At 49.4% G+C, this 23,000-nt stretch overlaps 2 protein-coding genes across 3 annotated transcripts; one reads left to right on the top strand and one right to left on the bottom strand.

Moving 5' to 3' along the window:
• Nucleotides 1-2,578: 2,578 nt before the first annotated feature.
• Nucleotides 2,579-5,903, bottom strand: CFAP97D1 (CFAP97 domain containing 1). Its single transcript, XM_059048319.2, has 6 exons — nucleotides 5,780-5,903; nucleotides 5,211-5,281; nucleotides 4,821-4,939; nucleotides 3,722-3,845; nucleotides 3,150-3,206; nucleotides 2,579-2,650 (listed from the first exon to the last, which is right to left on the bottom strand). The coding sequence occupies exons 1-5, from the start codon at nucleotides 5,901-5,903 to the stop codon at nucleotides 3,159-3,161; spliced, it is 486 nt and encodes a 161-aa protein (XP_058904302.2). The 3' UTR covers nucleotides 2,579-2,650; nucleotides 3,150-3,158.
• A 1,393-nt stretch (nucleotides 5,904-7,296) lies between these two features.
• On the top strand, nucleotides 7,297-20,434 carry DUSP3 (dual specificity phosphatase 3). 2 transcript variants are annotated; one of them, XM_059048315.2, is made up of 3 exons: nucleotides 7,297-7,573; nucleotides 10,737-10,963; nucleotides 16,724-20,434. In XM_059048315.2, the coding sequence occupies exons 1-3, from the start codon at nucleotides 7,449-7,451 to the stop codon at nucleotides 16,927-16,929; spliced, it is 558 nt and encodes a 185-aa protein (XP_058904298.1). In that variant the 5' UTR covers nucleotides 7,297-7,448; the 3' UTR covers nucleotides 16,930-20,434. The 2 variants fall into 2 exon arrangements, with proteins under 2 accessions (XP_058904298.1, XP_066876841.1); XM_067020740.1 differs by lacking the exon at nucleotides 7,297-7,573 and adding an exon at nucleotides 9,722-9,760 and having other exon boundaries at nucleotides 10,687-10,963.
• The last annotated feature ends 2,566 nt before the right edge of the window (nucleotides 20,435-23,000 follow it).

Here is a 23,000-nt window from a genome sequence, read left to right as displayed (position 1 = left end):
TGGCAGGGACAATGAAGACTTTTCAGAGGCAGCACTAGCAGGTCAGCAAGATACAGTTCTAGATAGAGCAAGGGCCGCTGTGCTAGCCACAGTGCCACAGATCAGTTCTACAGCAAGACTTGGGGCGTTGTCCCTTGATGTGCCGCTTGGAGCTGGGTTCTGCAGTTTTCTAGCAAATACTGTTAACTATTTCATATTCTTTCACTAAATTATTTCACTACTCAAAGTCAATTTCTGTTGCTTGAACTAAGAATTCCTGTTGATAGAGGCTTCCAAGACAGGAGGAACAGGATTGAGGGGGGCCATATTAAGAAGTGTAGCTCATTCTGGAAGGAATGGCAAATCATTGAAGGTATTAAGCTGGAAAGTGATATGGGCATATTTTTGCATTAATAATACCGGTTGTAAATCACAAGCGCCTGAAATGGGCAATAGCACATACAAAGACTGAGAAGCAGGACTGGTAGATTAAAAGTATGCAGGAAGGAGGAAGGGATGAAAGAGAGGGAGTAAAGGATGACTGCCAGACTTCGCAGCTGGATGTCTAGAAGAATGGTTCCTCAAACTGAGATGAAATGGAACCAGTTTAAAAATGAATTTACATTTGGACATATTGATTTTTTTCTTTAAACGTTTTATTTTGAGATAATTGTAGATTGACATGTGTGAAAGAAATAATACAGAGAGATCCTGTGTACCCTTTACCCAGTTTCCCCAGGTAGTAGCACCTTACAAAACTATACACAATATCACAGCCAGGATATTGATATGAGAGAATCAGGATACAGAACAGTTTCACCATTGATAAATTGAATGTCATCAAAATTAAAATGCTTTGGGGCTTCCCTGGTGGCGCAGTGGTTGAGAGTCCGCCTGCCGATGCAGGGGACGCGGGTTCGTGCCCCGGTCCGGGAGGATCCCACATGACGCGGAGCGGCTGGGCCCGTGAGCCATGGCCTCTGAGCCTGCGCGTCCGGAGCCTGTGCTCCGCAACGGGAGAGGCCGCAGCGGTGAGAGGCCCGCGTACCGAAAAAAAAAAAAAAAAAAAAAAAAAAAATTAAAATGCTTTGCTCTGTGAAAGATGAAAAGATAAATTACAGAAAAAATATTTTGCAGATCACATATCCAACAAAGGGCCTGGATCTAGAAAATGTAAAAAACCCTCAAAATTCAATTAAAAAAACAATCTAATTATAAAATGGGCAAATGCACCAATATTTTACCAAAGAGGATATACAGATAGCAAGTAAGCATATGAAAGATGTTCAGCTTCATTAATTAGAGAAATGCAAGTTAAAACCACACGAAATGTTACTGCACACATGTTATAATGCCTAAAATTAAAAATGGTGGTAACATCAAATGCTGTTGAGGATGTGGAAAAAGTGGCTCACTCATCCATTGCTGGTGGCAATGTAAATGGTACAGCCACTCTGGAAATAGCTTTACAGTTTCTTTTAAAGTGGACTTATCATACATACAACCCCACAAATACACTCTTGGGCATTTATTCCAGAGAAATCAAACTTATTTTCATGCAGAAACTTGTGCACAAAAGTTCACAGCAGCTTTATTCAAAACAGTCAAAAAACTAGAAACTACCCAAATGTCCTGCAATAGGTGAATGGTACATTCATAAACTGTGGTACATTCCTACCGTGGAATACTACTCAGCAATAAAAAGGAATGAACTATTGGTATACACAACCTGGATGAACCTCAAGGAAATTATATGGAATGAAAAAAGCCAATCTGAAAAGAATGGATACATACTGCATGACCCCATTTATGTAACACTCATGAAACAGCATAATTACAGAGATGGAAAACAGATTAGTGATTGCCAGGGTTTAGGGCTGGAGGAAGAGGGAGGCTATGGCCAAAAGGGGGTAGTACAGTAGAGTATTTCCAGTTAACTGTCTCGAATGTGGTTGTACTTACACAAAACTAGACATGCTAGTTACATAAAACTAGCTATACACCTACATACAAATGAGTGCATGTATAATTGTGAATTTATATATGCTCTATAGATTGTAGCAAAGTCAACTTCCTGGATTGATACTGTACTGTATTTACACAAGATGTTAACATTGGGGGAAGCTGGGTGAAGGGTGCAGGAGGCCCCACCGTATATTTATTTGCAATTTCCTGTAAATCTAATTATTTAAAAATAAAACATTTATTTATTTGTGATAAGAACATATAAGATCTACTCTCTTTCAAAATAATTAGACCAATTACAGAAGACATGCAGCACTGTCTTGTCATGTGTTTATATGCTTTTGTTTTCCATTTTGACAGAGCTGAACTTGTGGCTGGACCATCACACCCCACCTATTCTCTCCCCCCGGGGTGGTGGTGATGGTGTATGTTTTAAAAAGTTGTCTCTTTCTCTCTCTCATTAAAACTTTTCATAGCCCCCCATAAAAATGCTTGTTGCATCTTTCCTTCTGCCTGCCCCATTCTGTCTCCATTTGGGGATGGGACTTAAAGCCTTTGGGTACTTTAAATGTAACTTACTCATTTTATGTTCCAAGCTTTATTGTAGCCTCCTAGGAGGAGCCTCCTAGCCACTTAGGAGTGTCTTGAAATCCTAAGCAGCTAAGAAATCCTAGGGCCTCCTCTTGTCTATTCCATGGTGAGTAACCTTGTATTCAGGGAGAGGACAGGGAGAGAAATGGAGAGCCATCAATTATACAGAACTGTTCTCTGGAAAGCTTGAGTGTCCATTTATCCTTCTCCCCAGGGGCAGTGGCGGAGCAGGGAAACTTACTAATAATATGAAGTAATACAAAATGCCAACACAATGTTACTTTTGAACAGTGACAGAGATCTGTAATATAAGTTTAGCATAATATTAAAGCCACAAGACCTCCTGTTTATGTCTTATTGAAACAAATCACTTCCCCTTAGACTCACATAACCCCTCAGAGCTGGTGACAAAAGGCAGTCATTTCCTACTTGTATGCAGAGAGGAAACAAAGACAGAGCTCTAGTCCCTGACTGAATGGCCAATCAATATTACAGAAGAGCAAACTCCACCCCTTAGTTGGACCCCTCGTTCTCCATCTACACGGTTTTTAGGACTTTGGCATCAACTGTGATCACCGTGTTCTCTAATAAAGAGCAGCCGTGTGAAGACATACCTATTCATCTCAGGAGAGGAGATATTTGGTTGTATTTCTGATATAGCGCCTTGAATTCTTGAAGGAAAAGAATCAGAAAGATTTATGTCAATGCCAGGGTGCTGATGTGAAAGTTGAAGTTCTAAATCCTACGAATGGCTTAGAAAAGGCTTCCAGACCAAAGCCAGGGAGTGGGAGTTTATAAAAGCACTGCAGATGGCTTTTTTTTTTTTCCTTCTTGAAGAGCCATTCCTAAATGAAGCAAATCAACCACATACTGAATTGTATACCCTCATCCCCTTTGCTTGTCCATTCAGCCTGAATGAATTAAGGGATGAGGGAAGTTGCTACCAGATATTCTCTGAAGCTGACACATAATGGCTTTGCTACCAAGGAGCATAATGGCTTTGCTACCAAGCTGGTGGATGGTTTGCTCCTGTTGTTAGCGTTGTAGGCTCTGGGTAGTTTTTCTTTCAACGATTGTTGCATTTCTCATGATTTCACCCTCAGCCGCTTAGGGGTCTCTCCTGAGATTGGCTCTACTCTGAACGCAAACTGTGCGTGCATAGGAATATCACAGAGTACCCACGTGCCTGCCAGTCTAACTCCAGCGACCTGCGGTCATAGTGGGGTTTGCAATCACCAAGCCTCTTCAGAATGCCCTGGTTTTCCATGGTGATTCTCACTAGCTCCCGGTTCCTTGTTTCTCTGTTTAAGCTGAAAAATACAAAGTCCCAACATGTGTGAAGAATGAAGTTCTCCTCCTGGATGGGAGTGGGGGAGATGAAGTCGTGATGTCATAAATCCAGGCTGCCAAAGTGCAGGGAACCAGCTGTCCCGCAGAGCCCTGAGGCACTGTACACCTGTTGAACCAGACCACACTCTGGGAAACGTGCAAAGCCTTTTCAGATTAAGATCAGTGGTTCTCAGCCCCGCTGCCTACTAGACAATTCTACTTTATTGGTCTGGGATGGAGCTTGGGCATTGGCATTTTGCAAAAGCTTCCCAGGCATTATTATGTGAAACCAGGATTGAGAATCTCTGGTTCAGAGGATGAAGGTCTTGCCTATAGATAAATCACAAATGGCTGATGACAAGTTTTGGTTCACCTCACTCCCCGCAGCTTTCAACTCAATCTCAGAATACAAGGATTAGGAAAGACTTCTTGACACTCCCCCCCCCCACCCTACACACACACACACACACACACACACACACAGAGACACACACACACAACACTCTTCTTTCCCTGCATACACTCCTTTTGTAGCCCTGATCACACTGCATAACTCTTTACATAAATGTCCCCCTTAACTGACATTGGGTTCTTTGGAGTTAGGAAATATACTTCTCATTTCACCTCTATAGTCCTGGTGCTTAGCACGTGGTAGTTCAGGAAATATTTGCGGAAACAATTTTAAGAGTGCTGGAATCCCAGCTATATGGTCACCATTTTACAAAAGTGCTTTCTTGTGACAAACTCTGAATAGGACTCTGAAGAGTCTCTTAGAGGGAAAAAAAGCTCTTTAACGCTAGAGAAAGGTCCCTGTTTGGGGTGGTTTTGGGTTAGCTTTGGTCTCTTTGGTTATCCCTCAAGATAACTTCCCTTAAGTATTCCTCTGGCACTAAAACCCAACAAGGGTGAAGCCAATTTTGACTTTTGGAAAATGAAATGAAGAGAAAGAACACTACCTCTTAGAAACATATTCGTTCCAGCAATCCACCTTGGCGGGGCCGCGGTGGGCGTCGGCAATTTTCTGACACAGTTGCTTGTTTTCGTATTCGATTTTGTCGATTCTCTTTTGTTCATCCTGGTGAGAAACCCCACCCCATCATGGTGACGTCATTGCTACATGCTGCTCCATCACACAATGGCTGAGCGTCCCCCTCCTCTGGGATTGTGCGAAAGGGGCACATTGGGGGGCCACAGTGGAGACTGGGAGAGAAGCTGAGGAATCCAGGGGTGGTGTGTATGGGGAGGAGAGGATGAATGAATCTTTGGTGAGGTGGGAATTTAGAAGGCTCTGGGAAACTGGCCCTCTTTAGGACATAGATAAAATCAATCATGGCAGGAACAAGTACCTGCAGTTTGTTCAGTTTTAAAATGTGATGTGGGTACACCACTGGAGGCTTGGTATCAACAGTAGGCTTCACTAGAGAGGGGGGAAAGAGAGCAATGTTACATCACAGGTGTCCTCTTAGTAGCCTTAGAAAATCCGCTCACATTCTAGACAATGGCCCTGATTAAAACATTACAAGTTTGAGTTCTGAACTAATCCAGTTCAGGAATTTTGGTTTAGTTGACTTTCCCAAACTGACATCTTTTGGAGAGTTTTGAGCAGACATGAGAGAATGGTGAGGGCTGTGAAAAATAAAACTTACAGACATAAATATCCTTCAAATCTAATGAAAGAAACCTCTCTCCCACCCTATCCCCGTACAACTAGCCTGGCTACTGGATGCTGAAGTCCTATCCTCTGTCTACCTTACTTTGGCCTTAAAGAGTTTAAGTGAGCATATCCATCAAATGAACTCCCTGGTGGAAGATAAATTTGCAAAGCCATGTACTAGTCTGGTTTACTGTCAATCTCTCTAAGGTGGGCCCTTCCAGAACCCTAATTGCAGTGTCCAGTTCAAATTGCCCCACGTACCTATTTGTATTCTATTCATATGAAATACGTAGTGGCCAAAGTCCAGTTTCTTCCTGAATGATGTGCACTGTCTATGATTAGAGACGATTACAGGGTAGGCTAGATAATCCACGAAATTGTTCATCTTCTCTTCCTAGTCTCCCTTCAGAAATGAGGCACCCAGGTTCCTCTGTGAGGTACTTAGCTGTCCCCATGAGGGGCTGTCATAGTACCCAGTTATGACATCAGGGACAGGTTCCCCCGGAAGAAGGAGGAGCCCCAGAGCATGCCTGGCCGTCCCTGGCCTTCTCTTTTGAGAGCTAACCCAGTCAAGGTGAGGGCGGAGGCTCAGAAGCTTTCCCAGCTGTCTGGAATGCAGGTGCCACCAACAGCAGCAGGAAAAGGTGTGGTGTCTGGGAGGGGTGGGAAGGCACGGGGTGGGAGTGGGGAGAAATGCAGCCTTGGTTACACACCTTGGGCTATAAGTTTAGTCTCCACTGCAATGGTTTCCCTGAAGGTGTGAGACTACAGCTGTTTGCAGAAGTAAAAGACCTTAGTGATAATTTGATGAGGAAACTGAAGTCCAGAGCAACAGCCAAACTGCTGTAGAACAAGTTCGTGGCAGAACTGGGCTCAGGACGTGGGTTTCCTGAATTCCCAGGACCACAGGTGCTTTTTGGAGAGGTGGGGGGATCTGCCATTTTCATGGCAGTGGAGGACAGAGACGGTCTTTTGATGGCAGTTGGACCTCAGTAAATGATGAGTTGCTGACATCGTGTGGCTCATAGTGAGCTGGCAGCTGCTCCAGGAAGGTCTGCAAAGGAGCGGGATTCATGTCCACACTAGCACAGGGTGTAGCACCTAGTGAGTGCGCTACACGTTTGCTGATGAAGAGAGGGAGAACGCCTATCCAGTGCTCACTATGTAGAGCTGGGTGCTTTCCTGGCATGTTAATCTTTCAAACAACCCTGGGAGTTAGGTGCTGTTATTACCCTCATTTTTTTCAGTAAACGGGCTCAGAGAGGTTGTCATTGCCCAGGGCCAGAATGCCATGCTTGCTTGCATACAGCCCAAGCTTTAAGCACGATGCCAACTCTCACTGAAGGCTGGAAGAAATGTGCCCCAGAGTTGGGCTTCTCAAACTTTAACCTTCGTAGGGATCCCCAGTGGGGTGTATAAAATGCACATTCTCACACAGCAGGTCTGAGCTGGGGCGGAGATTCTGCATTTCTGACCAGCTCCCGGGTGATGCCAACGCTGCTGGTCCGCAGCAGGGAGAGCTCACAAACGGAACCTGGGTGTCCCTGTAATCCTGAGAAAATTCAGCGACACTAGGGTGTACCCCGATCAAGAGAAACTTTTATTGCGCCCTGCATTTAGTCCAGTGAAGTTACTGCACTTCCATGCCTTAACGGGGGGTGGGAAGAGGGCCCCCCCAAACCTCCGGAGTAGCGGCATCTCAGCCCCCTAACTCAGGCCCAGAGGTCTTCCCCCGCGTCCGCCTGGCGGCGCGCATACTTCCCGGGAGCGGAGCGCGCCTGGCCGCTGGTGCTCCGCCGCTTCCCGCGCCCGGCGGGCCCGCCTCCGGGGCGGGACGGGGCGGGTCCCGGCTCCGGAGCCCCCGCCCAGCTGACCCGGCCGCTTTCCCTTAGCTTGCTGCTACCCCGGCGTGCAGGGCCCTGCCGCCGCCATGTCGGGCCCGTTTGAGCTCTCGGTGCAGGATCTCAACGACCTGCTGTCGGACGGCAGCGGCTGCTACAGCCTCCCGAGCCAGCCCTGCAACGAGGTCACCCCCAGGATCTACGTGGGCAACGCGTGAGTCGCCGCTCCCGGGCCCCGAGACACCCCAACGGCCCCTCCCCGGGGTGCCCCGCCCACCCGAGGGCTGGGGGTGGGGGCGTCGGCGGGCGCGGGTGGGGGGAGACAGGGCGGGGTCGTTCCCCCGGAAGCCAAGGCGGGGGCTGGGCGGGGGCTGGAGTTACCGCCCACCCTCGTGCTTAGGGCGGAGGGGCTGAACCCCGCCCCGCCCCAGCTCTGTTCTTCCCCTTGCTGGGTGGCGGAGACCCGGGCGCAGCTCGGGCAGCCCGGCGTCAGGCCCGAAGCCACAACCCTCTAGGGGCTCGGCCTTGGGCGGTGTCGGGGCTACCATGTTCACTTAACAGGTGGCCCTCTGTCACCCGGCCGGTCTCCGGCCCGCTTGTCATGTGACAGCTGCCTGGTTCTGCAGTGAGGTCACCGCGGAATGTCTGTCTTCGCTGCCATGGCAACGGGATGACGTCACAATTCGGGCGTGGAACTTTCCGGGCAGGGCAGGCCCAGATGTGGGAATTGAAATATTGCAAACTAGGGGTCCAGAAACATGGGCCCGGGCTTCCTCGCTCTTCCCCCTGCCTTCCAGTTAGGGTTTGATTTATCTAGAATTCTAGAACGATCCAATGATAACCCCCCTAAGGACCTGAGCCATCACTTAGAAAAGGCTGCCGACCTTCTCACCATCAGGAAATGCATTTATTATTTATCACTGAGGAATTCTTACCAAATTGATTTTCTAATTTTCTTTTAGTCAAACTACCAGTAAGAATTTCTCAGCAGCAGGAGAAAACCAGTGTTAACCATTCAGAGAGGTGCTGAAATACCAGCCAAAAGCAAAAAAATAGATTCCCATGCCTGTACAGCCTTGGGAGGGTGCAGGTTGGATTTTTTTTTTTTTTTTTTTTTTTTTTTTTTTGTGGTACGCGGGCCTCTCGCTGTTGTGGCCCCTCCCGTTGCGGAGCACAGGCTCCGGACGCACAGGCTCAGCGGCCATGGCTCACGGGCCCAGCCGCTCCGCGGCATGTGGGATCTTCGCGGACCGGGGCACGAACCCGTGTCCCCTGCATCGGCAGGCGGATTCTCAACCACTGCGCCACCAGGGAAGCCCAGGTTGGATTTTTTGAGACCCAGTTACCAAGGCCCTAAGCTCCATGGACCCAGGGACTGCATGTCTAATCCGGTTCTCTCCTTTTGCACAGGAAGAAATGATGGCCCAGAGCACTTTAGGGATTGTGAGGATAGGGTCAATGTCTTGTTCTTGTCTGTATCCCAGGTCCTGCACTAGGACCTGATGCTTAGTCTGCCAAGGACTGCCACAGAAATGGGGGTCATCACGGAGCTAGGGGGTCTGGAAGGCAGGCTGGGCCTCATGGGGGCTGGTCTCATCCATCCAACACTCATTCACCACTTGGAGTATCACTATGTGACAGATGTTGAACAAGTATTCACAGTACTGGTGACAGTGATAATGGTCAAGTTGTTGAATGTTGACTTAGAGAAGGAAGATGAATGGTAGTGACTCTTCAAAGTTAGTTATTTTAGTGCCTTTTTAATGAGCCACTGCTTTACAATTGTGTGCAGTGTCATGATAGCTAAAACAGGGTCCCAGAATCTCAGCCAAAGGCCTCGATAATTGCCAAGTTCTGAGGATAAGCCCCTCTCCAGCCACCCAAGCAGCAAGTGGCCTTGGCCTTCTCGGAAACCTGCTCTCTTGGGCGGCTTGGCACATTGGGCTGTCACCACTTCCCAAGTGGAAACTAAGGTTGTGAACAAGTAAATCTGCCCTCAAGTGAATCTGCCCTTGACATAGCCAGGGGTGTGGGGGGCGCTCAGCAGGGAGGATGGACTGAGTACCGATTCCCCCCCAACCCCGCCCACAGTTGGGAGCGCCTTAAGAAAATCAGGGCTCCTGATCAGGGCTCACAGGGCAGAGAGGAGCCTGGTTGAGCCACGTTTTCTGCCTCTTGAGATTTGCAGTTGATACGGGCATGAGAGGCAGGGTGAGGAGGAAGACAGCAGGGCTGGTGTCAGGAGAAAGGAGGCCTCCTCCCAGCCCTGCTGCGCAGCAGCCCATGTGAGCATATGTACATCCTTCCGCTGTCATGTCGGGCCAGAGCTTAAGCTCTGTCCTTCCTCCCCGGGCTGCTGTGACAGGCAAACAAGATCATGCAGGAGAAGGCATTCTGTAAAGTATAAACTGCTGTTTGAATTGGGATGTTGTTGTGAGATGAAATAAAGGAGCCCTTTGACCATTCAGATCGAATGTTTTGTAACCCCCAGAGTTCTGTTGAGGCCACTTGCTCTCCAAGTGCTTACTCACCCAAGAGGGCTTCAGAGACGTGGCTAGTGGACTATGGCAGAAAGGATCCCTCTGGGGGATGGGAGAGGGTTGCTGCACTTTAGAATCCAAGGAAGAAGGCTGCCTGGGATGTGCTGATTTCATTCTTCACTGATTCACCACATATTCAGCACCTACTGTGTGCCAGGTTCCATAGCACGTGCTGGGCATACAGACATGAAGTAGGCATGGTTCCTCCCTCAAGGAGCTCACAGCCTGGACATCTAAACAAATAAGCACAATCAAGCATTAGGATAGTGGCAGTGACCACGGTGTCAGGTTCTGTCTAGAGAACAGCTCATTTGACATTCAGAGCAGCCCCAGGGGTGGGTACTGTTATCACCCCCATTTTACAGATAAGGAAACTGAGGCACAGAAAGGTTTAGTGGCTTGTTCAAGGTTGTCTGGCTGGTAAGTGGCAGGGCTGGAATCAGACCCGGGCAGTCTGGCTCCAGAGCCCAGTTTTAGCCCCGTGGTGATACCACCACCACAGTATAAGGAGCACAATGCTGAATGGAGGGGAGATCAGGAAATACTGCCAAGGGTGGTGAGAAATGAGAGGGTACGTTTCCACGAAGATGGTGGAGAAGGGCATTCCAGGCGGGGGGAGCAGCGTGGGCATGAAAGTGCCCAGGCTATTTGGGGCAGGTAATTAGATCTGGCTGGAGTGAGGGCGGAGGGTCATAAGCTGGGGCTGGAGAAGTAGTCAGGGGCCAGAGCATGGAGGGTGCTTGCCGGGCCAAGAGGCTTAGGATCTTCTCCATCTTTCTCCCCCGAGGGCTGCCGGGTGGTCAGTAGATCATCCCCCTGCCGCTGTCTCCCGTCCAGGTCTGTGGCTCAAGACATCCCCAGGCTGCAGAAGCTGGGCATCACCCACGTCCTGAATGCGGCTGAGGGCAGGTCCTTCATGCACGTCAACACCGGTGCCAACTTCTACAAGGACTCTGGCATCACCTACCTGGGCATCAAGGCCAACGACACACAGGAGTTCAACCTCAGCGCCTACTTTGAAAAGGCGGCGGACTTCATCGACCAGGCCTTGGCTCAGAAGAACGGTAAGGGACCTGGGGCCACCCAGGAAACTATGGGAGGCACCTTTGACTGGACTTTCTCTAGAAAACGGGCCCACGACAGGCCTCTTCTTGGAAAACCTGTTGTTTCCTGTCTCTTGTGTTGAATGACTGAGAGCCTCGGGTCTCTCTCTGCTCACCTGGCTGTCCGTCAAGTGGCTTCACATTACACAAGATGTACAAACCCATCACACAGTAGCAGCCCCGGGGTCCTTGTGTTTGATCTGACTTTGGCTGAGAGTCCGTTGCCAGCCCCTCCCCACGTTCAGATAGCTGCAATAATGAAGGTCTATTATCTTCCGTGATAAGAAATCCTGAGGCTCCAGGGCTTGTTGATTCAGCAGCTCTGTGGTAGCTTCAGGACTCTTCTGCCACCCTTAGTGTTGGGGACTCCCCTGATGGTCCCAAGACGGCTGCGGCAGATCTGGTTACCACCTCCCAACAGGACAAAGTGCAGCAAAAGATGAGGCAGCCGTCTCTTCCTCATGTTTCTCTCTTTTCTTAAGAGCAAGTGAAACATTCCCTAGAAACCCCCCAGTGGAGCCCCCCTCACATCTCACTGGCCACAGTTGGGTCATATGAATACCTGGCAAGGGGGCGGGGGGCAGTGATGATTGGCTTAGGCCCAAAGTCAGCAAACTTTGGCCCAGCTTTTAAATGCTTCCTGCAACTCCCAAATATAAGGTAAGACTGAAGCAGAGCTGCTGAGGTGCTGGCAGTCGGGCGAGCCGTGCCAGAGAGAAATCCTAGAAGGCCCGAGGGTAGACAGCAGCTGAGCAGGCCGGGCCGCTTGCCCTTTCTGCTTTTAGCTTGTTTCTCTCAGCAACTGCCTTTACCTTCCTGCCGCTTCCTCCAGCCTCTTCCTTCCTCCCCACCCCAAACCTTCCCAGGGGGAGTGACCCCCCACTGAGGCATCATCAGCTCTGTTCTCCTGATTCTAGCCTGTCTCTGCTACCCTGATGCTTCTTGTCCCAGCAGCCTCCCCACTGGAATGATTTTCAGGGAACAGAGTTCACTAGCCGCTGGTTAGCACACGTCTGGGGCCCAGAAGGGAAGTTTTATTGCCTGGGGAATCTGCAGACTTTATCATTAGGCCCTTCGTGGTCCTCCACGGCCTTGTACACCTCACCCACCTCCTCTGCGGCTGTTCTGAGCTCCTGTATAGACGAGAATGAGGGGCCCAGTTAAGGGGATGGATTTCGTTCTTCCTGTGTATTGACTGGTCATCCATTCAGGGAACTTAGAGTTCTCTGATGGTTTCCTCTTTCCATACAACTAGGAACATACCCTGACTTTGTGTGACCTCCTGCCTTAGCCTGCGTGGGTTGGGTCATTAGTCTGGAAGGCTCTCTCTGCCTCTCCCTGCCCTGTCCTCTGGCAGACTCCACCTCGTGCTTGAGTCCTGGGCATAGTGTCCTCTCTTCCAGGCTGGGTCCGCTGTGACCCTTGTTTGGTCTCCCTAGCACCTGACATAGATCAGGCACATGGCAGGTACACTGGATTACTGAACCAGTGACCAAAAGGAATTCCTAGGGTTCTTATGCCCAGTGTAAATACTTCCAGGATTCACTGGCCAAGTGAGTCAACAGAAATGCGCTGGCCTCCAACACTGTGCCGGGCTTGGGAGAGCTGGGGTCCCATCACTTTGGAGAGGGGAGAGGAGGGGAGTGGCCAGGGGCACTCAGAGAAGGAAGCAGTCACTTCCATCTGGGAAGATCAAGGGAGGCTTCGTGGAGGAGGTGGCATCTGGGTGGGGCCTGGAAGGATGGGCTTTGAACCCTCCCCTTCTGCACTGGCTCTATGAGCCCTGGTCATGCTGAGTCCGCTCCTGGTTCCAGGTGGTGAGGCAGCTGCTCTGCAGAGGGTCCCATTGCCAGGTCGGGGGCAGGGAAAGCCCCACTCTGAATACTTTGGGTCCACTGGCCAGAGAGTGAATGGGCTGGAAAGTGGAGGACTCCCCATTCCTGCTCATCAGCATTGGGAAAATAGGGTTATGTTTTGGGGATAGGGTAATGGGAACAGAAGACACTCTGATTCTGGGCCAGCAGATTTCCTTCAGAATAATGCCCGTGTGGAGGTGTTGGTGGGTATTCATTCACTCAACTGGTCAGCAAATATTTATTGAGCACCTACTGTATGCTGGAGATTGTAGAGCATCTACAATCAGTACCCCACAGTCCTCACCCTTAAGGAACTCACACTCAGGCAGAGGAGGGTCGGTCTTTGTGTGGCCAACACTAACACAGAGCCAGGCTGCTGTAGAAGAGGACGTACCAGGTGCCAGCAGAGGACTTGTATTGTTGGCTAATATTTATTTATTGAATGTTCCCATCTGCCAGGCACTAGCCTAAGTCTTTTTTTTTTTTAATTAATTTATTTGGCTGCGTTGGGTCTTCATTGCTGCGCATGGGCATTCTCTAGTTGTGGCGAGCGGGGGCTACTCTTCGTTGCGGTGCGCAAGCTTCTCATTGCGGTGGCTTCTCGTTGTGGAGTACGGGCTCTAGGTGCGCGAGCTTCAGTAGTTGTGGCACGCGGGCTCAGTAGTTGTGGCTCGTGGGCTCTAGAGTGCAGGCTCAGTAGTTGTGGTGCACGGGCTTAGTTGCTCCGCGGCATGTGGGATCTTCCCGGACCAGGGATCGAACCCATGTCCCCTGCATTGGCAGGCAGATTCTTAACCACTGCGCCCCCAGGTAAGTCCCTAGCCTAAGGGTTTTTTTTTTTTTTTTTTTTTTGGCTCCGGACGCGCAGGCCCAGCGGCCATGGCCCACGGGCCCAGCCGCCCCGCGGCACGCGGGATCCCCCCGGACCGGGGCACGAACCCGCGCCCCCCGCATCAGCAGGCGGACTCCCAACCACCGCGCCACCAGGGAAGCCCAAGCCTAAGGGTTTTATGTGTCGCTTCTTTTAATCTTCCAACCACCTTGTGCCATGAGTACTATTAGCACAGACAAGGAAACTGAGGCACAGTGGGCTTAGGTGGGTCATAGAGTAATAACCAGTGTATTGGCCAGGGTTTTCCAGAAAAACAGAACCAACAGAATATAGCTATTATTTATTTCAGAGAATTGGCTCAGGTAATCATAGGGGCTGGCAAATCTGAAATCTGTCAGGCAGACTGGCAGCTGGAAACTCGGACAGGACTTGTGGAGGTAGAATTCCTTCTCCAGGAAGCCTCAATTTTTTGCTCTTAAGATCTTTAACTGATTGGATGAGGCCCACCCATCTTCTCAAGGGTGATCTCTTTTATTTAAAGTCAACTGATGGAAGGTATTCATTACATCTACAAAATCTCTTCGAGACTAGTGTTTCACCAAGCAACTGGGCATCATAGACAAGCCAAGTTGACACGTTTAACCATCACAACCAGCAAGTTAAAATTTAAACCCAGATTCACATGACTTCAAAGATTTGGGTTCTAAGTCCCGATGCTGACAAAGGAAATACTTGAGCTGGGGTCTTAAGGTATGAGCAGGAGTTTGCCAAGTAGCCAAGAGGGAGAAGATGTTCCAGGTAGACGGAACAACATGTGCAAAAGCACAGAGGTGAGAAAAAGCCTGGAAAGGTGTCGGGGCCCTGGACGGTTGGCCCGGTAAGTCACACCTTGGAGACTAGACTAGCCGGCTAATGGTGGCAGGTCACGTTTATATTTTAGAAAGCTCCCTCCAGCTGGAGTGTGTGTTGGTGGTGGTGAAGATAGAGCGAGAGCTCAGTTTGGAGGTGAGGGGGCAGAGGTGGGAGGTGACAAGGACCTGATCTGAGCGCTCTGTGTGAGGAGGGGGTGGGGATAAGAGAAGCCGAGGCTTGTAGCTCAGGCTACAAGAACCTTGTTGCCAATGCCTCTGACCTCTGCTGACCATCCCTTCCTTCCTTCACCCAATGCTGGGGATGCAGCAGGGAGCAAAACAGATGGACATCCCTGCCCTCGTGGAGCTTACGTTTTGGGGGAAGATGACAGCAAACAAGTGAAAAAGATATGTGGCCCGTCAGGGGGTGGGGGGACCAAAGCAGGGAGAAGGGGATGGAGGAGTATGGGGGGTAGGCTTGTGTCGCCAGCCGGCTGGAGGGAGGGAGGAGAGGGAGGAGGGGATTACATCAGTGGTGGGGGGAGGGGCAGATTTAGCAGAGCCTCGTGGGACATTTGGGGGACCACGAGAGGGTGTTTTTGTTTGCGTGTTTCTTTTGATTTCTTGTGTTTTTAATTTGACACGCACGTACCTTTTATTTTTTAAATGGCTTTGTTGCGGCATAATTGACATTCAGTAAACTACACATAGTTGAGTTTGGTAAGTTTTGACATATGTATACATCTGTGAAGCCATGACCACAACCAAGATCATGAGCTTATCCATCACCCCGCAGATTTCCCTCGTGTCCCTTTGTGACCTCTCCCTTCCGCCCCTCTCTTCCCTCTGTTCCTAAGCAACCACTGATCTGCTTTCTATCACTAGACATTAGTGTACATTTTGTAGACTTTCATATAAATGAAGTTGCACGGTATGTCCGCATTTTTGGTCTGGCCTCTTTCACTCAGCATAATTATTTTGAGTTTCTTCCGCGCTGTTGCACGTAGCAGGAATGCCCTTTTAATGCTGAGTGGTCTTCTGTTGGATGGACATACCACAGTTTGTTTATCCATTTACCTGTTGACGGACATTTGGGTGGTTGTCATATTTTGCTTTTGCTTGAAAGAGAAGATGCACCTAGAGAAGTACCCACATCACAGTGTATCAGTGCACTGTACACACCCATGTACCAGCCCCCAGATCAAGAAACAGAGCGTGACCAGCACCCCAGAGACCCCCCTACGTATTCCGTCCCAGTGTCCCATCCCCCGCCTCGCACACCAGTATCCAGACTTCTAACAGCATAGTTCAGTTTTGCTGGCTCATTTTTGTCGCTGTTAAAGTTTTGTTTTTGTCCTTGGCCACACTTTGCGGCGCGCGGGATCTTAGTTCCCCTGCGGTGGCAGCGCGGAGTCCTAACCACTGGACCACCAGGGGAGTCCCCTGGCTCTTCTACCCTGCGGGATCCTACACATCCTGTTTGTGTGTTTCCTCCATGTTGTATCTGGGAAGTTGGAGATTGCTCATACTTAGTATTTATCTACTCTGCCGTTGACGGGCCTTTGGGAGTTTCCAGCTTGGGGCTATTGTGAACAGTGCTGCCTGCAGTCTTTTAGCAGACGTGTGCGTGCATTCCTGCCGGCCACGGGTCTGGGATGGAACTGCCAGGCCCTGGGGAACGCATGTGTTCAGCTTGAGTAGATCCACATGGCTTTCCGAAGCTGTGCGCCAGTTTACACCCTGTCCCCCAGCCACAGACCAAAGTCCTAGCTGCTCCACATCCTCACCAATGCTGTGTGTTTGGTGTTTATCTTTTTCATCTTAGCCATCCTGGTGGGCGCACAATGGCCTTGCGTTATAATTTTCATTTGTATTTCCTGGAAGGGTTTTTTTTTTTTTTTTTTTTTTTAATTTTTTGTGATATGCGGGCCTCTCACTGTTGTGGCCTCTCCTGCTGCGAAGCACAGGCCCCAGACGCGCAGGCTCAGCGGCCATGGCTCACGGGCCCAGCCGCTCCGCGGCACGTGGGATCTTCCCGGACCAGGGCACGAACCCGTGTCCCCTGCTTCGGCAGGCGGATTCTCAACCACTGCGCCACCAGGGAAGCCCAGCTGGAAGGGTTTTGACTGGAGTCGAGGTGTGACAGGAGAGCCCCAGCTCATTGTGTCCCCATCTTTCACAGGCCGAGTGCTCGTCCACTGCCGTGAGGGTTACAGCCGCTCCCCGACTCTCGTCATCGCATATCTCATGATGCGTCAGAAGATGGATGTCAAGTCTGCCCTGAGCATTGTCAGGCAGAACCGTGAGATCGGCCCCAACGATGGTTTCCTGGCCCAGCTCTGCCAGCTCAATGACAGACTAGTCAAGGAGGGGAAATTGAAACTCTAGGGTGCCCTCACTGCCTCTTCTCTAGAGGGCGGATGGAGGGAGGCACCCTGGTTGTGGTGTCCCAAGCTGCCATGTTTAGGAAACACAGTGTACCCTGTTCCCAGCATCACCAGGCACTTGCCCACAAGTCTGTCCCAACACAGCCCTGGGCCACTTTCCCCCTGGGGAGCATGTAAAGAAGCTTGCTGAGGAGGCCATTCGTGCTCCGCGGTGTGTCCTGTGCCTGCAGTTTGTGATGCCCTCCCCCTGAGGAGGGGGCGCAGAGGGGGGGGGGGGCAGGCCTGTGACGGGCGTGCTTCTCCTGGATGACCCAGGGCGAGAGGTGTGTGGAAGTGTAAGGCCTGAGACGCTCACAGGGGCCCCTCCCCGCCTCCCCACCCTTCACCCCTGGGCCCTCCCCTGAGTGGGGACCCCAGCCCTGCAAAGGAACTATGCAAACGCGGGCCCCTCTCCCCCCACCGTGTCTGTCTCCCCTGTCTCCTCACAGCTGTCCACACCCTGCTCGTAGGCAGAGGCCCGTCGTGAGGTCTGAAGTTGGCTCAGGGTCGGTTGTCCGTGGGTGGAAATCCCCGTGAAGAGACTGCATTTTAATGATTTCCTTAGGATTAAAGATACCGAAACAGAGAAGCCTTTGAGTGGGCACATGTGCCCCTGGAGGACTCTCTCCAAAATGAATCGTTTAAAAAAAATGTGACTCCTGGAAGGCTTGAGTTCAGAATCCACCTCTTTGGGGTACCCGGCTCTCAGAGGTCACTTAGTCGGTTAGAAGAACGATGCCCTGGGCAGGGTTTTATTTTTCTTTTTTAGAAAACAGGGTGTTGAAGTCCAGCCTATTTAAAAACCCCACCATTTGGAGAATTACAAGGGTTTTGTCCTGAATTATAGTGTTGGCGGGCCCAAGCCACTTGTGCTCACTGCTTTTTGTCTCGGTTACTATTCCAAGAGCAGGAGGAGGAAGCTGGTCAATTATAGCACGTGCGTGCACGTGCGCGCGTGTGCGTATCTGTGTGTGTGTGTGTGTGTGTGTGTGTGTCTGAGAGAGAGAGAGAGAGAGAGAGAGCAACACAGCCAGTGGCTGGCCAGGCAAGGGGATGAACGGGCCCGGGCTCACATCCTGCCCACTCACAGGTAGTTCACAGCTCTCTGCTGCCAGAAAAGGTCCAGGAGCCTTGGCAGCAAAAATGACTCAACCAGGCAGAAAGGAAACATGGCGGAACGTCCAAATGGAGCCTTCACTGGTGGTAGAGCAAACAAAAAGAAACAGCCTCTGTAAGGACTTTTTTAGGATGATGTCGGAACGCACAAGCACTCACACACGTGTGCGTGTGCGCACGTTTGTCAGAATATAGGAGTTTTGTTTTGAACACGGTCTTGTTAGCACTTGACAAGATTGTCATCAGGGCAAGCGATGCAGTGCTGTCACCTTCAGGTTCCCTAATGGCAGAGAGGTGGTCCTCAGCTCTGCCCCCAGCGCTTAACCCATAGATGTCTGATAAAAGTTTGTGGAATTAACCTTTTTTTTTTTTTTTTTTGAGCACCAAATATATGCAGGGTGTTGTTCTGGTGGGTGTATCAAGCTCCCAGAAGCCTGACTTGGTGGTAGGATCGCTTGCAAGGATCTGCAAAGGAGTCTTACCTGAAAGGAAATATCAGGGACTTTTGTTGAATATTTAAAATTCAGTTTTAAGTTTCCATTCAGGCAGCATTATTACTGTATGGAGGTGCGGAATGTGCCTTTTCCAGAGTCGACCAGAAGCTTCCAGCTAGGTTGAGGAGAAGCAGGTGTGCCTCGGCTTCACACCCAGGTGTAATGGTCTCTGTCTTGGCAGAAGCAGCACCTCCACAGCCTGGATGTCCCCTTTGCTTTGTGACCTCAGCAGCCCCGAACAAACTAGAATCTGTCTTCTTTTTCAGCTACGAGGCTGCCCCAATAGACCCACCTAAGTGAAACGACCACCCTCTCCACTATGTCCCTCACAGTGCTCAGATAACTCGCGCACTTAATCTGTCTTGACCCTCACAATAACCTATTAACTTGGTAGGGCTTATTCATGTATTGTTACCTTTCAGGAAAGGAACTGGGGTTCAGAGTGAGAAGGGGCGTAGTGCTCAGGGCTGCCCAGCTCTAAGGCAGAGCTGAGGCGAGATTTCAGGTTGGCTGCTCTCTGAAGCTGAATTCTTTCTCTCATACTACACTCCTCCCCAAGAATTGAGCCCCTGGGCATGTCCGTGACCCAGCTCGTGTGCACAAGAGCCAGTTAGCTTCGTGGCCAGAGGACAGCTCTTCAGGCTGTGGTGTTGGGGGCGGCGGGACTCTGCTCCAGGACAAGGAAGTAAAAAGCGTGGGTCCCCAACCGGGTTAGAATGTGTGGCTCTTCTTCTAGGAACCATGTAGCAGGGGCTGGGGCTGGCTCCCCCTCCCACGCCCAGGCAGTGGTCGCTGCACAGGACAGCCACAGCTACTTAGGCCGGCTGACCAGGATCTCTTGAAGGACTCTTTGTTAGGGGTATGTTGGAGAAAAGGCCATGGGGAGAATTAATGCCTTCACTCTGGGGCTACTTTTTTGCTGATAACTTGGGTTTTCTTGATAGTCTTTAGTCCCAGAAATGCCGTATTTACTTCCCAAGATGTAGCTCCTCAAAATCAAATTCTATTGTTTGAGCCAACACATGCCCAGCTGTGAGTGGAAAGCTGTTTCTCGATAGCTTTCTATCCCTGGGAAGTGATGGGATAGGAACTCAGGGTGCCTCTACCCCCTCCTCTGACCTGATCTCTTTCTTTGACTAGCAAACCCCCATCTAGGCCAGATGAGAGCTCCAAACGGTTTTCTTCTAGATTCTAAAGCAGTACACCTTCTGCAGGCTGGTCTGTTTCCCTGCCACTCTGAGTGAGCTGGAGAGCAGAAATCAGCATCTGTCAAGCAAGGGGACTCAACTTGAAGACCTCTAAGGCCCCTTTTGGCTCTGACACCCTAGGGTTCTTTAAGAATCCGCATTGATACTGACCGCCATCTGGAAATTATAGGGTGTGTAACAATATGGTGACCAGCAGGTGGCGCTGTGTTCCACCTGCGGTGATGGATGCTTAGAAAAGGAATGTTGGTGCCTTTTGTGTCACAAGTTAATGATAAGATGCTAATGTTTTAATCGAAATAAGCACTGATCTTAAAATGTGAAGATATTAGCTTTTCTCGCAGGAAATTTTCTGCCATAAAACCTGCACAAAAATCACTGAAGAGCCAACAGTGATGGTCCTTCCAAGTCAAGATTTTATCCTGATTGGAAAGAGAGGCCATCTCCGGTCGGGAGAGCATGTTTGGAAGCTTTACTTACCTCCTGTCAGCTTTTAGGGTAATTTGATTGTGAAAGTGTGAATTTTCTGGACAGAAAAGGGGAAGGTATTAAAATGGTTTAAAAGAAAGTAAGTTTAATGTCTGTTCTATCACAAATCAGTGTTAAAACACTAAAACTGTAACCAAAATAAATGTCTTACATTACAAAGAAATGCTCTTTTTTGTCCTTCTTATCATAGTTGATTTTCTTTTATACTTTTATGCTTAGCTTTTGTTTGCTTTTTCTAACGTTTTAAAGTAATCATCTAAAAATTAGCCCTCCTGATTAGTTACAGGTTCCATGATGATTACATTCATTCAGTAAATATTTATTGAACATCTCTCCAGTACCAGAAATTTCCTGTGTTAGGAATAATCTTTAAAAATAATTTAATTTAAAAAAATTTCAGCTTTATTGTGGTATAATTGACTGGAATATTCTTTTTTTTTTAATTAATTAACTTATTTATTGATTTTTGGCTACGTTGGGTCTTGTCTCTGCACGCCGGCTTTCTCTAGCTGCGGTGAGCGGGGGCTACCCTTCGTTGCGGTGCGAAGACTTCTCACTGCAGTGGCTTCTCTTGTTGTGGAGCACAGGCTCTAAGCAAGCGGGCTTCAGTAGTTGTGGCATATGGACTCAGCAGTTGTGGCTCACGGGTTCTAGAGCGCAAGCTCAGTAGTTGTGGAGCAGGGGCTTAGTTGCACCACGGCATGTGGGATCTTCCCAGACCAGGGCTCGAACCCATGTCCCCTGCTTTGACAGGCAGATTCTTAACCACTGAGCTACCAGGGAAGTCCTGACCGGAATATTTTTTTTTTTTTTTTGGTACGCGGGCCTCTCACTGTTGTGGCCTCTCCCTTTGCGGAGCGCAGGCTCCGGACGCACAGGCTCAGCGGCCATGGCTCACGGGCCCAGCCGCTCCGCGGCACGTGGGATCTTCCCAGACCGGGGCACGAACCCGCATCCCCTGCATCGGCAGGCGGATTCTCAACCACTGCGCCACCAGGGAAGCCCCTGACCGGAATATTCTTGATTAGAGTAGTCCACTGCAAATGAGGGAGGTAAGATTTATGTTCCTAAGAAAGCAGGGGACAGGGGTGACAGTCTCAAGGTGGCCTCACATGAAGATGACTGGGTGGCATTTTAGGATTTGAGTCACCCTGCAAGCAGGCAGTCCCCAACATCCCCTACCTCCAGATGTCTTATAAATTCCTCCCTTAGCAGTAAGCTCCTTTATGACAAGCATTGCCTTTTTTCCCTCTGAATAAAAAACTTAGAGAAAATTGGGTGCCTTTTCTCCAGACAGAAAGAGCCTGGGCAGAAAAAGAGCCTCTCTGGTCTCCAGCTCCCCATCTGCAGCAGGAGGAAATTAGACTAGCTCAGCATTTGTCAAGCTTCTTTGCCAACATAATCTTTACATTTTCACACAAAATCTTAAGGCAGGGCACTGATATATAAAACTGGTAACATGTTTTTTTAAGTGTAAGTTACACTTAAAAAAACATTTTAATTAAAAAGGCAATACTGTATATATACACAGTAATAAATTCGAACAATACAAAAGGCTTAGAACAAAAAGTGAGTCTCCTACCCCAAACCTTCAATGCCTCTACCCCAGAGGAAGCCACTACTAAGTACGTCCCTCTAGAAAAGTGCTGTTCATGTATAAGTGCACACATATGGATACTTGTGTGTATGTAGAGATAGCCTTTTCCCCATAAGTGGAAAATGTTCAGCACTTCGCTTTTTTTTGCTTAACAATATTTTGTACCCTCTTGTTTCTTATAGTCCCATTCATTTTGCCAGCTACCTAGCATCCATTGTGTATGGACATACTGTGATTTCTGTATACTCTTATTTTAAAGGTGCGGTCTGCTTTAATGAGCATCAAATATACAATGAAACTCATGAATGATAATCACAGTATTTGCTCTGCTTTGCGTGCAGTTAATTTCTGTCATCTGCTGGGGTGGTACAGTGTCAAGCACACCCTGATACTCAGAGCTAACTAAGGAGGGATGTCCTGTGCTCCCTTGTGTAATTTCATGGGTGTGGACATGCCCAAGCCTAATTTCTAAAACGGCAGTCTCTGAGCTATGGCCTTCTGAATTGATGACCCAGTTATAAGAAGTTCAACTGCACGGAAATTCCATTTCTGAAGGCTACACCAAAATGAGTTAATTTGGAGGCAACAGCACGAGTGGGTCATCTCCAGTTCATTCAAAGCATATGCATACCACATTTAGGTAATGTAGTATGCATCTGCCTCTGAACACAGAGGGTGACAGAGAGTCTTCTTTGTCAACTTAGGCCCCTCTGAGCTCTTCTTCAGCTGGGCCCCAACTTTTGGACTTCCATGTTCATCTCTGTATTATCTAATTTTAGCAAGAAACCTGCCGAGTCCGTTTAGCCAGAATCCCCCTCCCTCCATATTTGATCACCCTCAACACCTAATCGGGTTCCTCATCCGCCACCATCCCCCAGGTGATGTCTGACCATCCTGGCCTGCCTTTAGCAAGAATCCTGTTAGGTCCATTTCACCAGAATCCTCCTCACCCCTGATGTTTCCTCAGTAATTTTCCATCCGCTGACCCCCACCCTGCTGCTTGACCATAGATTCCCACTTTCCTTCTTGTATTCAAAGTCGAGCCCAATCTCTCTCCCCGCAATGACACAATACCATTGCAGTGGTCCCTCTCCCTGTCATGATGGTACCCCCTTGAATAAAGCCTTCTTTA

Source organism: Kogia breviceps, chromosome 19 (assembly GCF_026419965.1).
Source record: "Kogia breviceps isolate mKogBre1 chromosome 19, mKogBre1 haplotype 1, whole genome shotgun sequence".
NCBI lineage: Eukaryota > Metazoa > Chordata > Mammalia > Artiodactyla > Physeteridae > Kogia > Kogia breviceps.
Note: the sequence above shows the minus strand (reverse complement) of the source record. Positions and strands in the feature narration are given on the sequence as shown.